Source organism: Pelophylax lessonae (genome assembly GCF_965119305.1).
Source record: "Pelophylax lessonae genome assembly, chromosome: 12".
Lineage (NCBI taxonomy): Eukaryota > Metazoa > Chordata > Amphibia > Anura > Ranidae > Pelophylax > Pelophylax lessonae.
The window spans coordinates 27,101,357-27,116,661 of record NC_138779.1 but is presented as its reverse complement, the minus strand read 5'-3'; the positions used below and the strand labels follow the sequence as shown (position 1 = coordinate 27,116,661).

General features: G+C 42.7%; 1 protein-coding gene across 1 annotated transcript in view; it reads right to left on the bottom strand.

Moving 5' to 3' along the window:
• GRAMD1B (GRAM domain containing 1B) overlaps positions 1-15,305 on the bottom strand; it is a gene marked incomplete at its 5' end in the record, with an annotated part of 441,171 nt that overhangs the window by 326,218 nt on the left and 99,648 nt on the right. Inside the window, one exon of the mRNA XM_082273752.1 lies at positions 12,655-12,717. Coding sequence (XP_082129878.1) covers positions 12,655-12,717 — 63 coding nt within the window. The remainder of the gene's footprint in view (positions 1-12,654; positions 12,718-15,305) is intronic.

Genomic DNA, 15,305 nt, shown 5'->3' with positions numbered 1-15,305 from the left:
GGGTGGAACTGCGCTCTCTCCAGGACAGGTGCTGTCCTGAAAGGCGATTTGAGAAAAAATACCTTGATAAAATACAGAAAACTTACGGCTCTATCGCTCCTAATACCAACAAAACATGCACTACATGGGAAAAAGATCTTACACCAGGCATGTCCAACCTGCGGCCCGGGGGCCGCATGCGGCCCAGAACCGCAGGCAATGCAGTCCACTTCCCCCTGACAATTTTTTTTTTGCTGGGGAGGAAGGAAGTCGGGTTCAAGGGCATGGCCACAGCAGCTTCCAACTAACGGTAGGCAGAGGCTGCCTCGAAGGGGGGGCGAGAATGTGGGGGGGGGGCACCATTCGACCCTCCCACATAAGACATATCACAAGTCAATCGCCATGCACATGATAAATGCGCCCAAACTCTGCCTTCTGAGACACTGGATCTCCTCCTACCATCCTGGAATGGCTCCACTGCCTTAACAAAAAATAGCAGAAATGGAAGAACTAATCCATATTTCCAGGGATATACACCAAAACTTTACCCAATGGTGGTCCAGTTGGACCCACTTCAAAACAACTAAAGAATACAGGAAAATCACCAAGTAATCCACTACTATGACTTCTACCTTTGCAAATTTGGATCCCTGCACCCTAAAAAAAAAAAAAAAAAAAAAATTGGATACCCTGGATTAGACCAATCCATGGTATCCAAAATTATTATTTTTCTTTTTACCAGTTTATACATACATCACTGCAACCCTCTGGCGACCTTAAAATTCATTATTACAAAATATATACAATTTATTTATTGTTTCTTTCCTCCTCTTTCCTCTATCTCTTTTTCTCTTCCCGTTCACAAGGACCCTCACACTCCATCCCTTACCCCTCGACACGCTCGTAATGCTCACCATAATCCCAATACAGAGGCAACAACTCCTGAGGATCCCAACACCCTTCATACTTGGAGATACTCAGTTTATGGTCCTGTATATTACACACTCTGTATTTGGCCCTCAAATACTCTTACCCCACTCTCAACACAAATCATTTGCCTTCGCAGCCTTAATTATGTTACTTTATGCATATCTTATTCTCTGTATATATTTGAATGCCAAGTCTTAATTTTCGGATAGGAGATATCCTTAAGTGTAGTTACATGCATCGTGTTTCCCTTGGCTTCTTACTATTTGATCTTGGTTTCGTTCATAAGTTTCAAGCTAATGTTTGAATTCACGTTATGTTTTTTGGAACAATATCCCTGGACCACTTTCACGTACTGACTTATTATCTTATCACCATTGTACTCTGTATTTTTCTTGCTATAAACCAATATAAAAGTTTGAAAGCAAAATACAGAAAACTTATTTGGCAATATTTGAAGAGAAAAAAAATCAGGGCATATGCATGTTGACAAATAAAGTCCTAGGTGCAGTTTTAAATGCATTATAGAAAGTTGGGAGGGTGCTGTCAGTGACAGTCAAGGTCCAGTACTAAGCCATGGGCTAAATGAACTAGCTTCTGGGCTTCCAGTCCAGCTACACAAAGCTCCATAGGAATGCTCTGTAAACACAATGCTCCCAGAAAAGGTTTCTAGAGATAGTGATGTGACATCATGACACTGCCTATAAATCTACACAAAGCTGGATCAGTAGAACGTACGCTAGTAAATATTCATTTTTCTTTGTACACAGTAGAAATTCTGCATCTTTGAAATAAGCATCCACACATCCAACTAAAAACACCCTGGTACTGGATAAGTTCACCTTTAAAAAAAACAATAAACAAACATCTTTTTGCAGGAAAATCAAAAATATGCATTTTTTTTTTTAATTTATTAGGAGCCTGTAAACTAGCATCAAAACCACAATCAGCGGATCATGGGCGCAATATCAGGCTCCTGCAGACTGTCAGTGTAGCTGTCTGCAGGAGCCTGAGTGACAGGAAGGATCAATGAACTACCTAGAGCGCTCATCAGCACCCTGGTAGTTCATTGAAAATTACAAGCCATCAGCCACAAAGGCTGATGGGTAGCTGCAGTTCTTCCATTCACAGAATACTGAACGCCGCAGTCGGGTGGGCGGAGCACTGCACAACCGCATTTTTTCAAACATTGTGACAGTATGTGCAGGGAGAAGATCCCCAGCCCGGTGTTCCGTGAGAATTACCTACCCGTGAGAAAAACCTACCCCCGTCACTTCCGGTTCACGGCAGTCTGTGTAACGCGAGCAGTTACATTAAAACAGCTGTGCTGCACTATGAGTCATCTCCGCTCCTGTCCCGGTCACTTCCCTGCTCTCGGCTACTAAATATAAAAGCGGCGGCGGCTGTATGAAAAGATAAATCACGGAGCCGCCAGCCGCTTTTATATTTACTAGCCAAGATCAGGGAAGTGACCGGGACAGGAGCGGAGATGACTCATAGTGCAGCACAGCTATTTTTTGTCACCGCCGCGTCGGTAGGTTTTTTTAACGGACACGGAGATCGTTTCAGACTAGTGCGCATGCGCACTAGTCTGATCCTCAGCTCTTCCATTAGGTATCCGGGGCTGTGAGCATGCGCACTGCTGCGCTGCTCAGCTGTTCCTGGCCGGAAGTGACGAGGGGTAGGTTTTTCTCACGGGGTAGGTAATTCTCACGTTACACCGGTGTCACAACGGAGGCTTGGGGGGGGGGGGATAGTAACATGTTACACCCTGAACCTATCCTCTAATAACTTATAGTAGTTCTAGTGAATAACTTATTTTTTATTAAACAAAATAGAAAGTGAATGAACAGAAGAGAAATCCAATTCATATCAACATTTCGTATGACCCTTTGGATTAGTATCTGCCTGTATTTTTCAGCATGGAGGACACCATTTATCCTGACCAAATCTCCAACTTCATTTGCAGAAATGCAGCCCCAAACTTCCAAAGAACCGCCACCATGCTTCACTATTGCCTGCAGACTGTATACAAAATTGAGAGGTGACCCTGTATGTTGTGGCACCACATCCAATAACGTAGGTATAGAAAGAAAAACCATATAGATAATAGGACTTTAAAAAGGTAGCCACCGTTAATCCCAGAAGGAAAAATCAGTACTTGATTATATATAAAAATAAAAAATGTATTTTGCCAACATAATCAAAACATTCATAAAAACCACAACATGAATTGTACGCATAAGGTGCGAAACAGCATGCTGCTGTAGCAAAAGAACCCATAAATTGCCCATCGTATAAACAAAAAGAAGGGCGCACCAGCATAGCGCATTATCCTCAGTAGGCTTTTTATTGATAAAACATTAAAAAATGGCTACTCACAAACATGCGATGTAAACCAGCATATCAACTCCATCAAACAACGTCCATGATGTAAGAGTCCAAAGTGAAAGGCTAACGCGTTTCGAGGCTCTGAGGAAGAGGTATTGCCTCGAAACGCGTTAGCCTTTCACTTTCATGAGATATTGGACTCTTACATCATGGACGTTGTTTGATGGAGTTGATATGCTGGTTTACATCGCATGTTTGTGAGTAGCCATTTTTTAATGTTTTTTATCAATAAAAAGCCTACTGAGGATAATGCGCTATGCTGGTGCGCCCTTCTTTTTGTTTATACGATGGGCAATTTATGGGTTCTTTTGCTACAGCAGCATGCTGTTTCGCACCTTATGCGTACAATTCATGTTGTGGTTTTTATGAATGTTTTGATTATGTTGGCAAAATACATTTTTTATTTTTATATATAATCAAGTACTGAGTTGATATGCTGGTTTACATCGCATGTTTGTGAGTAGCCATTTTTTAATGTTTTTTATCAATAAAAAGCCTACTGAGGATAATGCGCCAGGCTGGTGCGCCCTTCTTTTCGTTTATGTCTACAGTGCTTTGTCGACCACCCCGGTCGAAGAGGGCAGCAAGGCTTAGCCATTACTGGATGCCAAGTGAAAGTCCCGGGATAGAGGCAGTCTGAGAACCTGATTCTGAGCGCAGGAGCAAGGTGCCAAGCATCGTAATTTTCTTTCTGGATTGCCCATCGTATGCCAGGGTCTGGTGTCTGTAAATCACAGAAATTAACGACCTCCCGTGTCAAGGCCAACATGTATTCTAGTGTGTAGATGCCAATAGATTGCTACGCGTTTCGCTTAACAGCTTCCTCAGGAGATCTTTGAATAGTAGCCACGAGGCATCAAATATCTTCTCACTTTTAATATGAGAGAGTAATGATGGTGATACGGTGGTGAATGGAGAGAGTTGACATCTCCATTGTCTCCCTGTCAGAGGGGTTTTTGCCACAGGATTGGATCAGCACATAGAGGAGCCGTGGCTCCCGAAAAGCAAGAAGCAAACTGATACAGAGTGAATATTTTCAATATAAGAATAATTCTATCACCATAATCACTCTCTCATATTAAAAGTGAGAAGATATTTGATGCTTCGTGGCTACTATTCAAAGAGCTCCTGAGGAAGCGGTTTAGCGAAATGTGTAGCGAACCATTGGCATCTACACACTAGAATCCATATTGGCCCGGAAACGGGAGGTCATTCCTTTCTGTGATTTACAGACAACATACCCTGGCATACGATGGGCAATTTATGGGTTCTTTTGCTACAGCAGCATGCTGTTTAGAACCTCATGCATACCATTCATGTTGCGGTTTTTAGGAATTTTTTGATTATGTTGTCAAAATAAATTTTTAACAGTGGCTGCCTTTAAAGTCGTATTACCTATATGGTTTTTCTTTCTATTGCTTGCAGACACCCATTATTGTACTGCTCTCCAGCCCTTCACCAACAAAGTGCCTCCTGTGTAGTTGAGTCGCTTAGCCTTGTTTCCATATCCTATGAACAAAAACATAGGAACAGGGGTTCAGAAAAATGGCAGCTGGAACTCTGGACTGAAGAGTCAAAGTTTGAAATATTTGGCTGTAGCAAAATATAGTTTGCGAAGTGATAATGATAGCAAGTCTTTACTTTATGATCTCAAATCCGCTATTAAAAGTTATGCCTCGTACACACGTGCAGATCGTCGGCCGAACGATCGGCCGTCTTTTGTCCCCGGGCTGTCGTGTCTGTTGAAAAGTGCAAAAGACTGCACAAGAATTTTGTCCGCCGACTACAGCCGACTGCAGAAGTGATGTCATGTGATGGTTAACTTTCCCTGTGTTTTTTCTTTTCGGAGCATGCCCAGTCTTGCAAATCTGCTGTCTGTCGGCCGAATTCTGTATTGACTGGCGAACAATCGGCTGCTCTGGTGTCGGCATACAAAAATTTTAATGCTTGCATGACAGATTCTTTTCGGCCGAAAGTGCGCTGTCGGCTGACGGAAGCATCATACTAACAAGCCGAAAATCGGCCGATCGGTCGTCGGCCGAATCTTTTCGGCCGACAATCTGCACGTGTGTATGGGGCATAACATCAGTGGCAGAAGAATTCCAGGCATCAATATGTTAAAGAGTTACACTGGCCCAGTTTGGATGCATATACCATACCTGGGTGATTCTCCTAGAAGCTGGAAATCTCTGAATGGTGCCTGGGCCAAGCAGCTGACCTCCTGTATTCAAAATACAGAAGAGCAGCCACTCAGCATTAGAACCAGAAGCAAGTGGGGATCAGTGTGGCGATACCCAAAACAATGAAATAGTACCGCTAGAATGCCCCCCAAACCAGTCAATTGGATCAGCATGTGAATAGACTGGAGCAAAACACACAACTCGTCAGACTCTAGTGGGCTTCAACAAAATGGTGGCCGTACACAGACACCAACTCCCTGTTACATAAATGTGAATGAGATGGGTAAAAGAAAAACTTTGGCTCCTGTTCTCCACCGGTAGAGAACTCCTCAGCAGAGATGTATACAGAGATGTATAGTAACGAAGTAGAACTACTTAAGTACTGTACTTAAGTACCGAAATGCGGTATCTGTACTTTCCTAGAGTAGAATTTTTTTCTCCTACTTCTACTTTTACTTCACTACATTTTTTCGATGATTTCGATACTTCTACTCAAGTATTTTTTTTTTGTGCTGCATAGTTACTCGTTACTTTTAAAAAAATTACCACTGCCAGAACAGTAGATGGCAGGTTGCATAAAGCTCAAAAAAATGTGTATAATGTAATTTGTAAATCAGCGCATACGGAAATAAAGGCTGTGTATAATAAAAGCTGCTATACCAAATCTTTCCAATAAAAAGAAAATATGAAACAAACAAATAAATGGTGCTACAGCGCTTAAAGTGCATCAAGAAACTACTAACAAACACAGGTTAATCATTTGAAATAATAAAAAACAATATGATGTTCAAATGTTTGACTTCTTTCTTTAATAACTACATAACACAGTACTTGTACTTCTACTTTCAGTACTTGAGTAGAATTTTTTTTTCAAAACTACTGGTACTTTTTACTTTTAGTACTTAAGTAGCAATTTTTTTTAAAAAACTACTTGCAATACTTAAGTAAAAAAAATGTTGAATACTTTAGTACTTCTACTTAAGTAACTTTTTCTGCGAGCACTTCCACTTCTACTCAAGTCACTTTTTGATCGAGCACTTGTACTTTTACTCAAGTAGAACTTTCGAGTACTTTATACAAGTCTGGATGTATAGTAACTAAGTAGAACTACTTCACTACTGTACTTAAGTACCGAAAGGCGGTATCTGTACTTTCCTGGAGTAGAATTTTCTTCTCCTACTTCCACTTTTACTTCACTACATTTTTTCAATGATTTCAATACTTCTACTCCGATATTTTTTTTTTGTGCTGCATAGTTACTCGTTACTATTATGAAAATTGCCACTGCCAGAACAGTAGATGGCAGGTTTCATGAAGTTCAAAACATGTATTATCAGCGCATACCAAAATAAATGCTACTGTATGTATAAATAAAAGCTGCATTTGAAGTAATAAAAAACAATATGATGTTCAAACTTTTGACTTCTTTCTTTAATAACTACACAACACAGTACTTGTACTTTTACTTTCAGTACTTAAGTACTGAAAGTAAAAGTACCAGTAGTTTTGAAAAAAAAATTGCTACTCGAGTAGCAAAATTAAAAAAAAAAACTACTTGCAATACTTAAGTACAAAAAATGTTGAATACTTTAGTACTTCTACTCAAGTCACTTTTTGATCGAACACTTGTACTTTTACTCAAGAATAGGTTTCGAGTACTTTATACAACTCTGCTCCTCAGACAAGTTTTGCCTTTTGGAGCCTAATCATAGAAGCCAATAGTCTGAGGTGTTCTGTACAGGTGGAGAACAGGAGTTGAAGGCATGTTTTACCCATGGTATATAAATAGTTACATTGTCCCAGCTGGACCAATGTAACTATTTATGAAATACCAAGATCTGGAATTCATCCTTAAGTAAAGTCTTCTTCACGAAAATTTACAGATTAGTAGTTTTGGGTTACAAACTTTACAAGGTCCAGTAATGTATTACACGATATTGGCTACTATATTGTTACAAATGCTCTTTTTAGAAGTGTTCTAAAATCCTGCATAACAACACTCATCAACACAATCACTATAATGCAGTATAAGTATTCTGTATGTAACAAATGACCCATCATAACAGTGTGCTGCCTCTAACACAATGCCACAATTGTGTGGATTTTGCCTGAAGGAAGCTGTGCACGTTTATCCCTGGCATTATAATCGTGTTACAAGTACAACATCGAATGAAAGAGCAAGAAAAGTACAACTGTACAGCTCATAAAAAATTTGTCCTACTGTCTCCCTTCCCATAGGAAAGTTATGGGCAGTGAGGTTTATGATACCTTTAATATTATATAAGCAACGTTCATAAGCACAGATTTCCCAATCATAGGAGAGGAATTTCCAGGCTCTTCATGCATTTCTTGACAGAGATATCCCAGACAGAAGGGAGGACACAGATCAGTGTCACTTCATAGACTTCACCTGTCATGCTGGGCATGTTGGGAATTTGACAACAAAATAGGTACACCAACATTGTACAAGTAGTTCTTCCCTTTGCAGAAATGTTCCCATTTTATTCTGGAGGAAGTATTTCATGTAGGCTGCCAAAACTAAACTGTCCGGTAATACCAGAGAGCCAAGTCAGCACCACCCAGGAACATATCCTTTATAACACATCGCATTCCGTCTGTGCCAGGAGAGAGTCAGATTTCAGGGGATCAACCCACTTCTACCACCTACCAGAAAGGATTAAACTATTTTTAAACAAAGAATCAAATCTTTCACACGATCTACGGCTTCCAATGTACCAGAAAAAGGTGGAATCCTTCAAAAGCGGAGTTCCAGTAATTTCCGTGTTTATTAAAAGGTCAGCAGCTACAAAAAGTGTCCCAGGATCCAGCCCAGACAATCGATTCTTCCCCGCAATCTTCTGGGACCTGCGAGATGTCCCAGAAGATTGCAGGGAGGAAGGAGGAGAAGAGAACTACGGCCCGGATTGCCTAGGCAGTCCCAGCAGAAGTGGAAGCAGGTACCTGCAAAAACTATGTGGCATAGGAAGTAGTGCTTAAAGCGGAAATTCCCCTTTTAGGTGGAGCTTCACTTTAAAGCAGTTTCTGCAAATTCAATGAATTACTTCCTAAGGCCCTTCTCCTGCGGGTGCAATTTTGTCGCACTAAAATGCACCTTTCCAGGGGAACAAAAGCAGATGAACACTCTCCCCCTTTAAATCCTGCATAAGTGTTCCCAACACTGCACTGCGTTTTTAGAAGTCCTGCGTGCTGCATTTTTAGTGCCCTGTTCCAAAAGCACACCAAAACCATGGTGTGTTTTTTCAAGGTCACAGGTCAATTTTTTCTCAGATGACCAGGGATGAAAATGCATACACAATGCATCCAAAATGCATACGTCCTGTCACAATTTACTTTAAAACACAATATCCATTTTGAAAATCCCATACCACCTTTTTTAAGCACACCAATGTGAGCAGGACCTAAAGTGTATGCTCTGAAATTTTTTAATTTGGATAAAGTAGGAGAGGGTTAATCTTTTTTTCCAAGTCTTTATAACTGTGTGCCCCCTATTGGGGGAAGATTCACCCGCTCTATTTGTCCTGGTAAGGTGAACATTTGGGAAGGGGATTTTCTAAAGCTGGAGCACACAGAACCTGGTGCAGCTGTGCTTAATAACCAATCTGCTTCCATTTTTTTTGTTAAAGCCCAACAACCTGCCGACCACACTATCACCAAAAGACGGCTACAGCGAGGTCTTCTAGTTCTGGGAGGGTGTCCATTTACGTCGTCCTCCCAGAACCCCACCCACTGTGGCACGAATCGGGAACATTGTGTGACAGCTGTGTCCTTTGGTCACAGCTGAGCACAAATCAGGGTAAGGGGCCAATCGTAACGGCCCTTTACCATGCGATCAGCTGTGTCCAATCTGTGTGAGGAAAAGAGTGCAGATAATGGGCAAGCCTGTCCATAGATTGCTTACACTGATAATCAGGGTATTGATCATCCGTGTCCTGATCATCAGTGCAGCCCCATCAATGCCAGTGAGTGCAGCTTCATCAGGGTACATTTGGATACAGTGTTGCATGACTGCGCAATTGTCATTAAGGCCCCTTTCACACTTTGTTGCCGCGATTTTGACGCCATTTTTATGCGAGTTTGACTGGGCTTGAATGTCTTTGGCCTTAAAACGCTTCAAAATCGTGCCAAAGTAGAGCAGGGACTACTTTGAAGTCGGTGCGACTTCAAGTCACACAAGTCGCACAGATATGAATGGTACTCATTGGAAATAATGGATAACGACTTGTCATGCGATTTTGCAGTCCCAAATCTCATGACAAGTCACACAAGTGTGAAAGGGGCCTTAAAGTGCAACAGCACTGAAAGCTGAAAATTGGCCTGGGCCAGGAAGGGGGGGGGGGTAAGAGTTTCCCGTATAAAGGGGTTACTTGAACAAGCTGAAGTTAGAAGCTGATTGGTAACCAAGCACAGGTGCACCAGGTTCTGTGGGCTCCAGGTTTAGTAAACCCAAACCCCAACCCCCACCCAATTGTCTCCAGTACAAAAAGTGAGGGTACATGCAACATTTGGGATCTCTCCCTAGAGCAAGAGGTAAGCAAAAACCTTCTGATAGGGACAAACATTCTGGCGACAACTATCTAGATGTGGAATTCCCCTTACCCAAAAAATAAACAAATGTGTGGGCCTAAAGAAGAACTATAATAAGGCCCCTTTCACACATACAGTCCGTTCAGTTCATCAGTTCAGTCACGTCAAATGTATCAGTTTTTCATCCGTTTTTCATCAGTTGTTATCCGTTTTTCATCCATTTTTCATCCGTTGACATCAGTTGACATCAGTTGACATCAGTTGACATCAGTTGACATCAGTTGACATCAGTTGACATCAGTTGACATCAGTTGACATCAGTTGACATCAGTTTTTCATCCGTTGTCATCAGTTGACATCCGTTTTTTATCCGTTGTCATCCGTTTTTTCGTCCGATCCGTTTTTTTGACGGATGAAAAATAGGGCATTCATCCGTTCAAAAAAAACGGACATTGACGGAAGTGGATGAAAACGGATGTTAACTGATGATCATCAGTTGTCATCCGTTTTTACATAGAGATGCATTGATGTCCGTTTTTCACCCGTCAACGGATGGATGAAAAACGGACAAACGGACAGCATGTGTGAAAGGGGCCTTAGGCAAAACTTTTTTTTTCCGTTCTGGATAGAGCAAGGAAGGATATAACTGCTGTCAGATTATTTTTTTCCAGCCATCTGTGTCCTATTACAGAGATTTCCCTTCACTCCTGATAAAAAAGGTATGTGGCCAATTTGTGCCAGGGTTCCAAAAGGCCCGGTATAGGACAAAATAGGAGAGCTAGCCTGGCATCCTTATGGACCGTCATATGAAATAACCTCTGCAACAGGCCAAAGACCCTGGACCAGAAGACGATCAAGCGTGGGCAAGACCACCATATATGTGGGAAATACCTACATTGACCACAATTCCGAAAACATTTGTCACTGCTGCCAGGATCAATGATCATGGTAAACAGATAAAATAGATAGAGGGAATCTCCTTAACGGGGCCACAGGCAGTGCTGTATTTTGGCCTAGGCCAACAAGGCCCAGGCCTAGGGCGGCACTTTGCAGGGGGGCGTCAAAAAAGCCACCCCTCCTCCACCTGAGACTCTATTGGCAACTGGTTGCTAGAGCCGCCTCTCTCACCCTCCTCTCTCTCCCTCTCACCCCCCTCCCCTCTCTCACCTCCTCTCTTTCCCTCTCTCATCCCCCCTCTTTCCCTCTCCATCCCCCCTCTTTCCCTCTCCATCCCCCCCTCTTTCCCTCTCCATCCCCCCCTCTTTACCCCTCTCTTTTCACCCCCCTCTCTCTCACCATCTCGTGAGATCTCAGGGGTTCATGCTGGGACGTGTAGTCCTTCAATTTTGGAGGGAGTCACATTCGTTTAAAAGGAATAAGTGGAGCAAATTTACATAGGAGGGGGGGTGCCCAATTTTAGTTTTGCCTAGGGCAGCACAAAACCAAAATACACCACTGGCCACAGCTTACAAAAAAAGTTGACATTCTAATCCCTCTTCACTCCATCCAAAACAAAAAAAAAAAATAAGTTTTGCCTTTAGTTGTACTTTAAATTTGGCTTCAATTGGTTTAGTATCTAAATCTGCTAGTGCATCTAACACTCCCCTCCCCCCAGACTGACAACACTGCCTCTGTTGCTCTTTCATGCAGAGTGTAGGCATTATAAGTCCTCGTTCACACTAAGGCGACCTGTGAGGCGACCTGGTCGCCTCACAGGTCGCCTTCCATAGGGAAGCTGCGGACCCGTTCTAATAGGAGCGACACAAGTCGCTCCGACTTAGAAAAAGGGTCCGGAGCTTCTTTGGGGCGACCCGGAGGCGACCGTCATAGACTTCAATGTTATGAAGTCCGTGGCGGCCGCTCCGAGGTCGCGGCGCGCTGCTCGCACCGCGACCTCGGAGGTCGCCCCCCCAAGTCGGATCGCCCCTATGTGAACGGGGCCTTATAGATAAAGTATGGCACTGGCCAGATCACCAAGTGAAAACAGAGAGAAAAAACAAAAAACAAACAAAAGAAAAAACACACATTAAATGAGGCCCCCACATCTAATCATTAGTAAACTGAGATAGATTACATTTCTGCTTTAAGAATGGAGTGAGGAACTAACACGCCAATCCTTATAACACACAAGGCAATCCACGCAATAAATTTTATGACGCTATTTTTGTTTGGTCTCATTTCTTTTAGGCCCCTTTCACACGATTGGACCGATCAGGTTCGCCTGTCCGTTTTTCAGGTGGACCTGTTTGAGCCACCCATTCTACTCTATAGGGAGGCGGATGCCAGCGGTGATGTGTCTGCTGACACCTGTCTGGCATCCAATCCAACAAGATCTGCTGAAAACAGAAGGATAAGTTCCGCAATCCGTCCAGCGGGTTGGATTGGATGAAAACGAACATGCTGTCTGTTTTCATCCAATCTCTCATAGAGGAGAGTGGAACTCTGACTGGTTCATCTCTGCACAGTGAGCGGAGACGGACCTGTCACCCGCCTGCTCAGGGGTATCAACGGAGCGATCCCTGCTGAGATAGTGGAGTCCCCCGAGCGGATCCGCCCCGTGTGAAAGGGGCCTTACAGCACAGCACATCAACTGAATTAGTCTGGTAAACATTTTTTACATTCCATTAAATACCTATTTCCTGATGAATACTTCCTCCATCGCGGCCGAACTTCTGGGGGCTCCATTAGGTCCAATCTGTATGAAAAGAAAAAAAAAAAAGATTTTCTCTCATAAATGAGATCATTTTTTCAAAATGTTTACTTTGTTCTGTAGAAACATAACACACAAGCTTCACAAACATTGAACTAAATAGGCTGAGACAGGCTCAGTACACAACTGTCTTATTATATATGAGGAGGGTATACAGTATCTCACAAAAGTGAGTACACCCCTCACATTTTTTTGTAAATATTTTATTCTATCTTTTCATGTGACAACAATAAAGAAAATACAGTTTGCTACTATGTAAAGTAGTGAGTGTACAGCTTGTATAACAGTGTACATTTGCTGTCCCCTCAAAATAACTCCACACACAGCCATTAATGTCTAAACTGCTGGCAACAAAAGTGAGTACACCCCTAAGTAGAAATGTCCAAATTGGGCCCAATTAGCCATTTTCCCTCCCCCGGTGTCATGTGACTCAGTGTTACAAGGTCTCAGGTGTGAATGGGGAGCAGGTGTGTTAAATTTGGTGTTATCGCTCTCACTCTCTCATACTGGTCACTGTAAGTTCAACATGGCACCTCATGGCAAAGAACTCTCTGAGGATCTAAAAAAAAAAAAAAAAAAAAGAATTGTTGCTCTACATAAGGATGGCCTAGGCTACAAAAAGATTGCCAAGACCCTGAAACTGAGCTGCAGCACGGTGGCCAAGACCATACAGCGGTTTAACAGGATGGGTTCCACTCAGAACAGGCCTCGCCATGGTGGACCAAAGCAGTTGAGTGCACGTGCTCAGCGTCATATCCAGAGGTTGTCTTTGGTAAATAGACGTATGAGTGCTGCCAGCATTGCTGCAGAGGTTGAAAAAAGGGGGGGGGGGTCAGCCTGTCAGTGCTCAGACCATACACCACACACTGCACCAAAATTGGTCTGCATGGCTGTCATCCCAGAAGGAAACCTCTTCTAAAGATGATGCACAAGAAAGCCCGCAAACAGTTTGCTGAAGACAAGCAGACAGAGGACATGGATTACTGGAACCATGTCCTGTGGTCTGATTAGACCCAGATAAACCCATTTGGTTCAGATGGTGTCAAGCATGTGTGGCGGCAACCAGGTGAGGAGTTCAAAGACAAGTGTGTCTTGCCTACAGTCAAGCATGGTGATAGGAGTGTCATGGTCTGGGGATGCATGAGTGCTCACGGCACTGGGAAGCTACAGTTCATTGAGGGAGCCATGAATGCCAGCATGTACTGTGACATACTGAAGCAAAGCATGATCCCCTCCCTTCGGAGACTGGGCCGCAGGGCAGTATTCCAACATGATAACGACTCCAAACACACCTCCAAGATGATCACTGCCTTGCTAAAGCAGCTGAGGGTAAAGGCGATGGACTGGCCAAGAATGTATCCAAAACTAAACCCTACTGAGCATCTGTGGGGCATCCTCAAAACAGAAGGTGGAGTAGCGCAAGGTCTCTTACATCCACCAGCTCAGTGATATTGTCATGGAGGAGTGGAAGAGGACTCCAGTGGCAACCTGTGAAGCTCTGGTGAACTCCATGCTCAAGAGGGTTAAGGCAGTGCTGGAAAATAATGGTGGCCACACAAAATATTGACACTTTGGGCCTAATATGGACATTTTCACTTAGGGGTGTACTCACTTTTGTTTTCAGCGGTTTAGACATTTTTGGCTGTGTGTTGAGTTATTTTGAGGGGACAGCAAATTTACACTGTTATACAAGCTGTACACTCACTACTTACATTGTAGCAAAGTGTAATTTCTTCAGTGTTGTCACATGAAAAGATAGAATAAAATATTTACAAAAATGTGAGGGGTGTACTCACTTTTGTGAGATACTGTATATAAAAAAACAGAGCGAATGTTAAAACTGAATGAAAATAGTACATTTATTTGTCTTTTCTACACAGCAATATTGCTTAGTCCTCCAAGAAAGAAAGAAACTCCAAACAAACAGGATGCATAAAATATTGTGCCTCCCTTAAGATTCAAATTAGCATAACAGCAATTGTGCGTCCCCCAGGTTTGCGATCACTAAATATTTAAATGGCGTTGAACTCACTTACATGAGAAGTCAATGCTTGTGCAGTGAATGCAAAGGTCATCCGATTCTGATCATTCAACATCATTGTTGGGGCCCTGGAGATTCATTTTGGGTGAGAATATTTTTATTTTTATCATATTGACTGAAACCAGCGTTTGCAACACCGTCCGCTTTATTGGTCACCAAACCTTTAAAATAAACACAGAGATTTCCTTTTGCTTCAACTGTGCAAGAGCTCATTTACACTGGTAGTTGGTGGGCAGTAAATACCTGCGATTGAGCTGTGCTTTTACCGCCCTCCAATCGCTACCTCCTTTAGCTGGAAAGGCAGAGGCCAGGAGAACGCACATACCAGTACTGCGAGGCTTTGCTTTGTGGCCACAGCATTATTATAACTTAAAGCTTTCGGTGAGCACTACTGCCCACCAAAAGCAGCCCATTAGGCCTCATGCACACTGGACATTATCAAAACGCCAGTAGAAAGCTGTAGCTGTAGATGGAGATTTTCAGCATTTTTGCAGAAGCGTTTTTCAGTTGTAGCGTGTTTTAGCAAAATTAT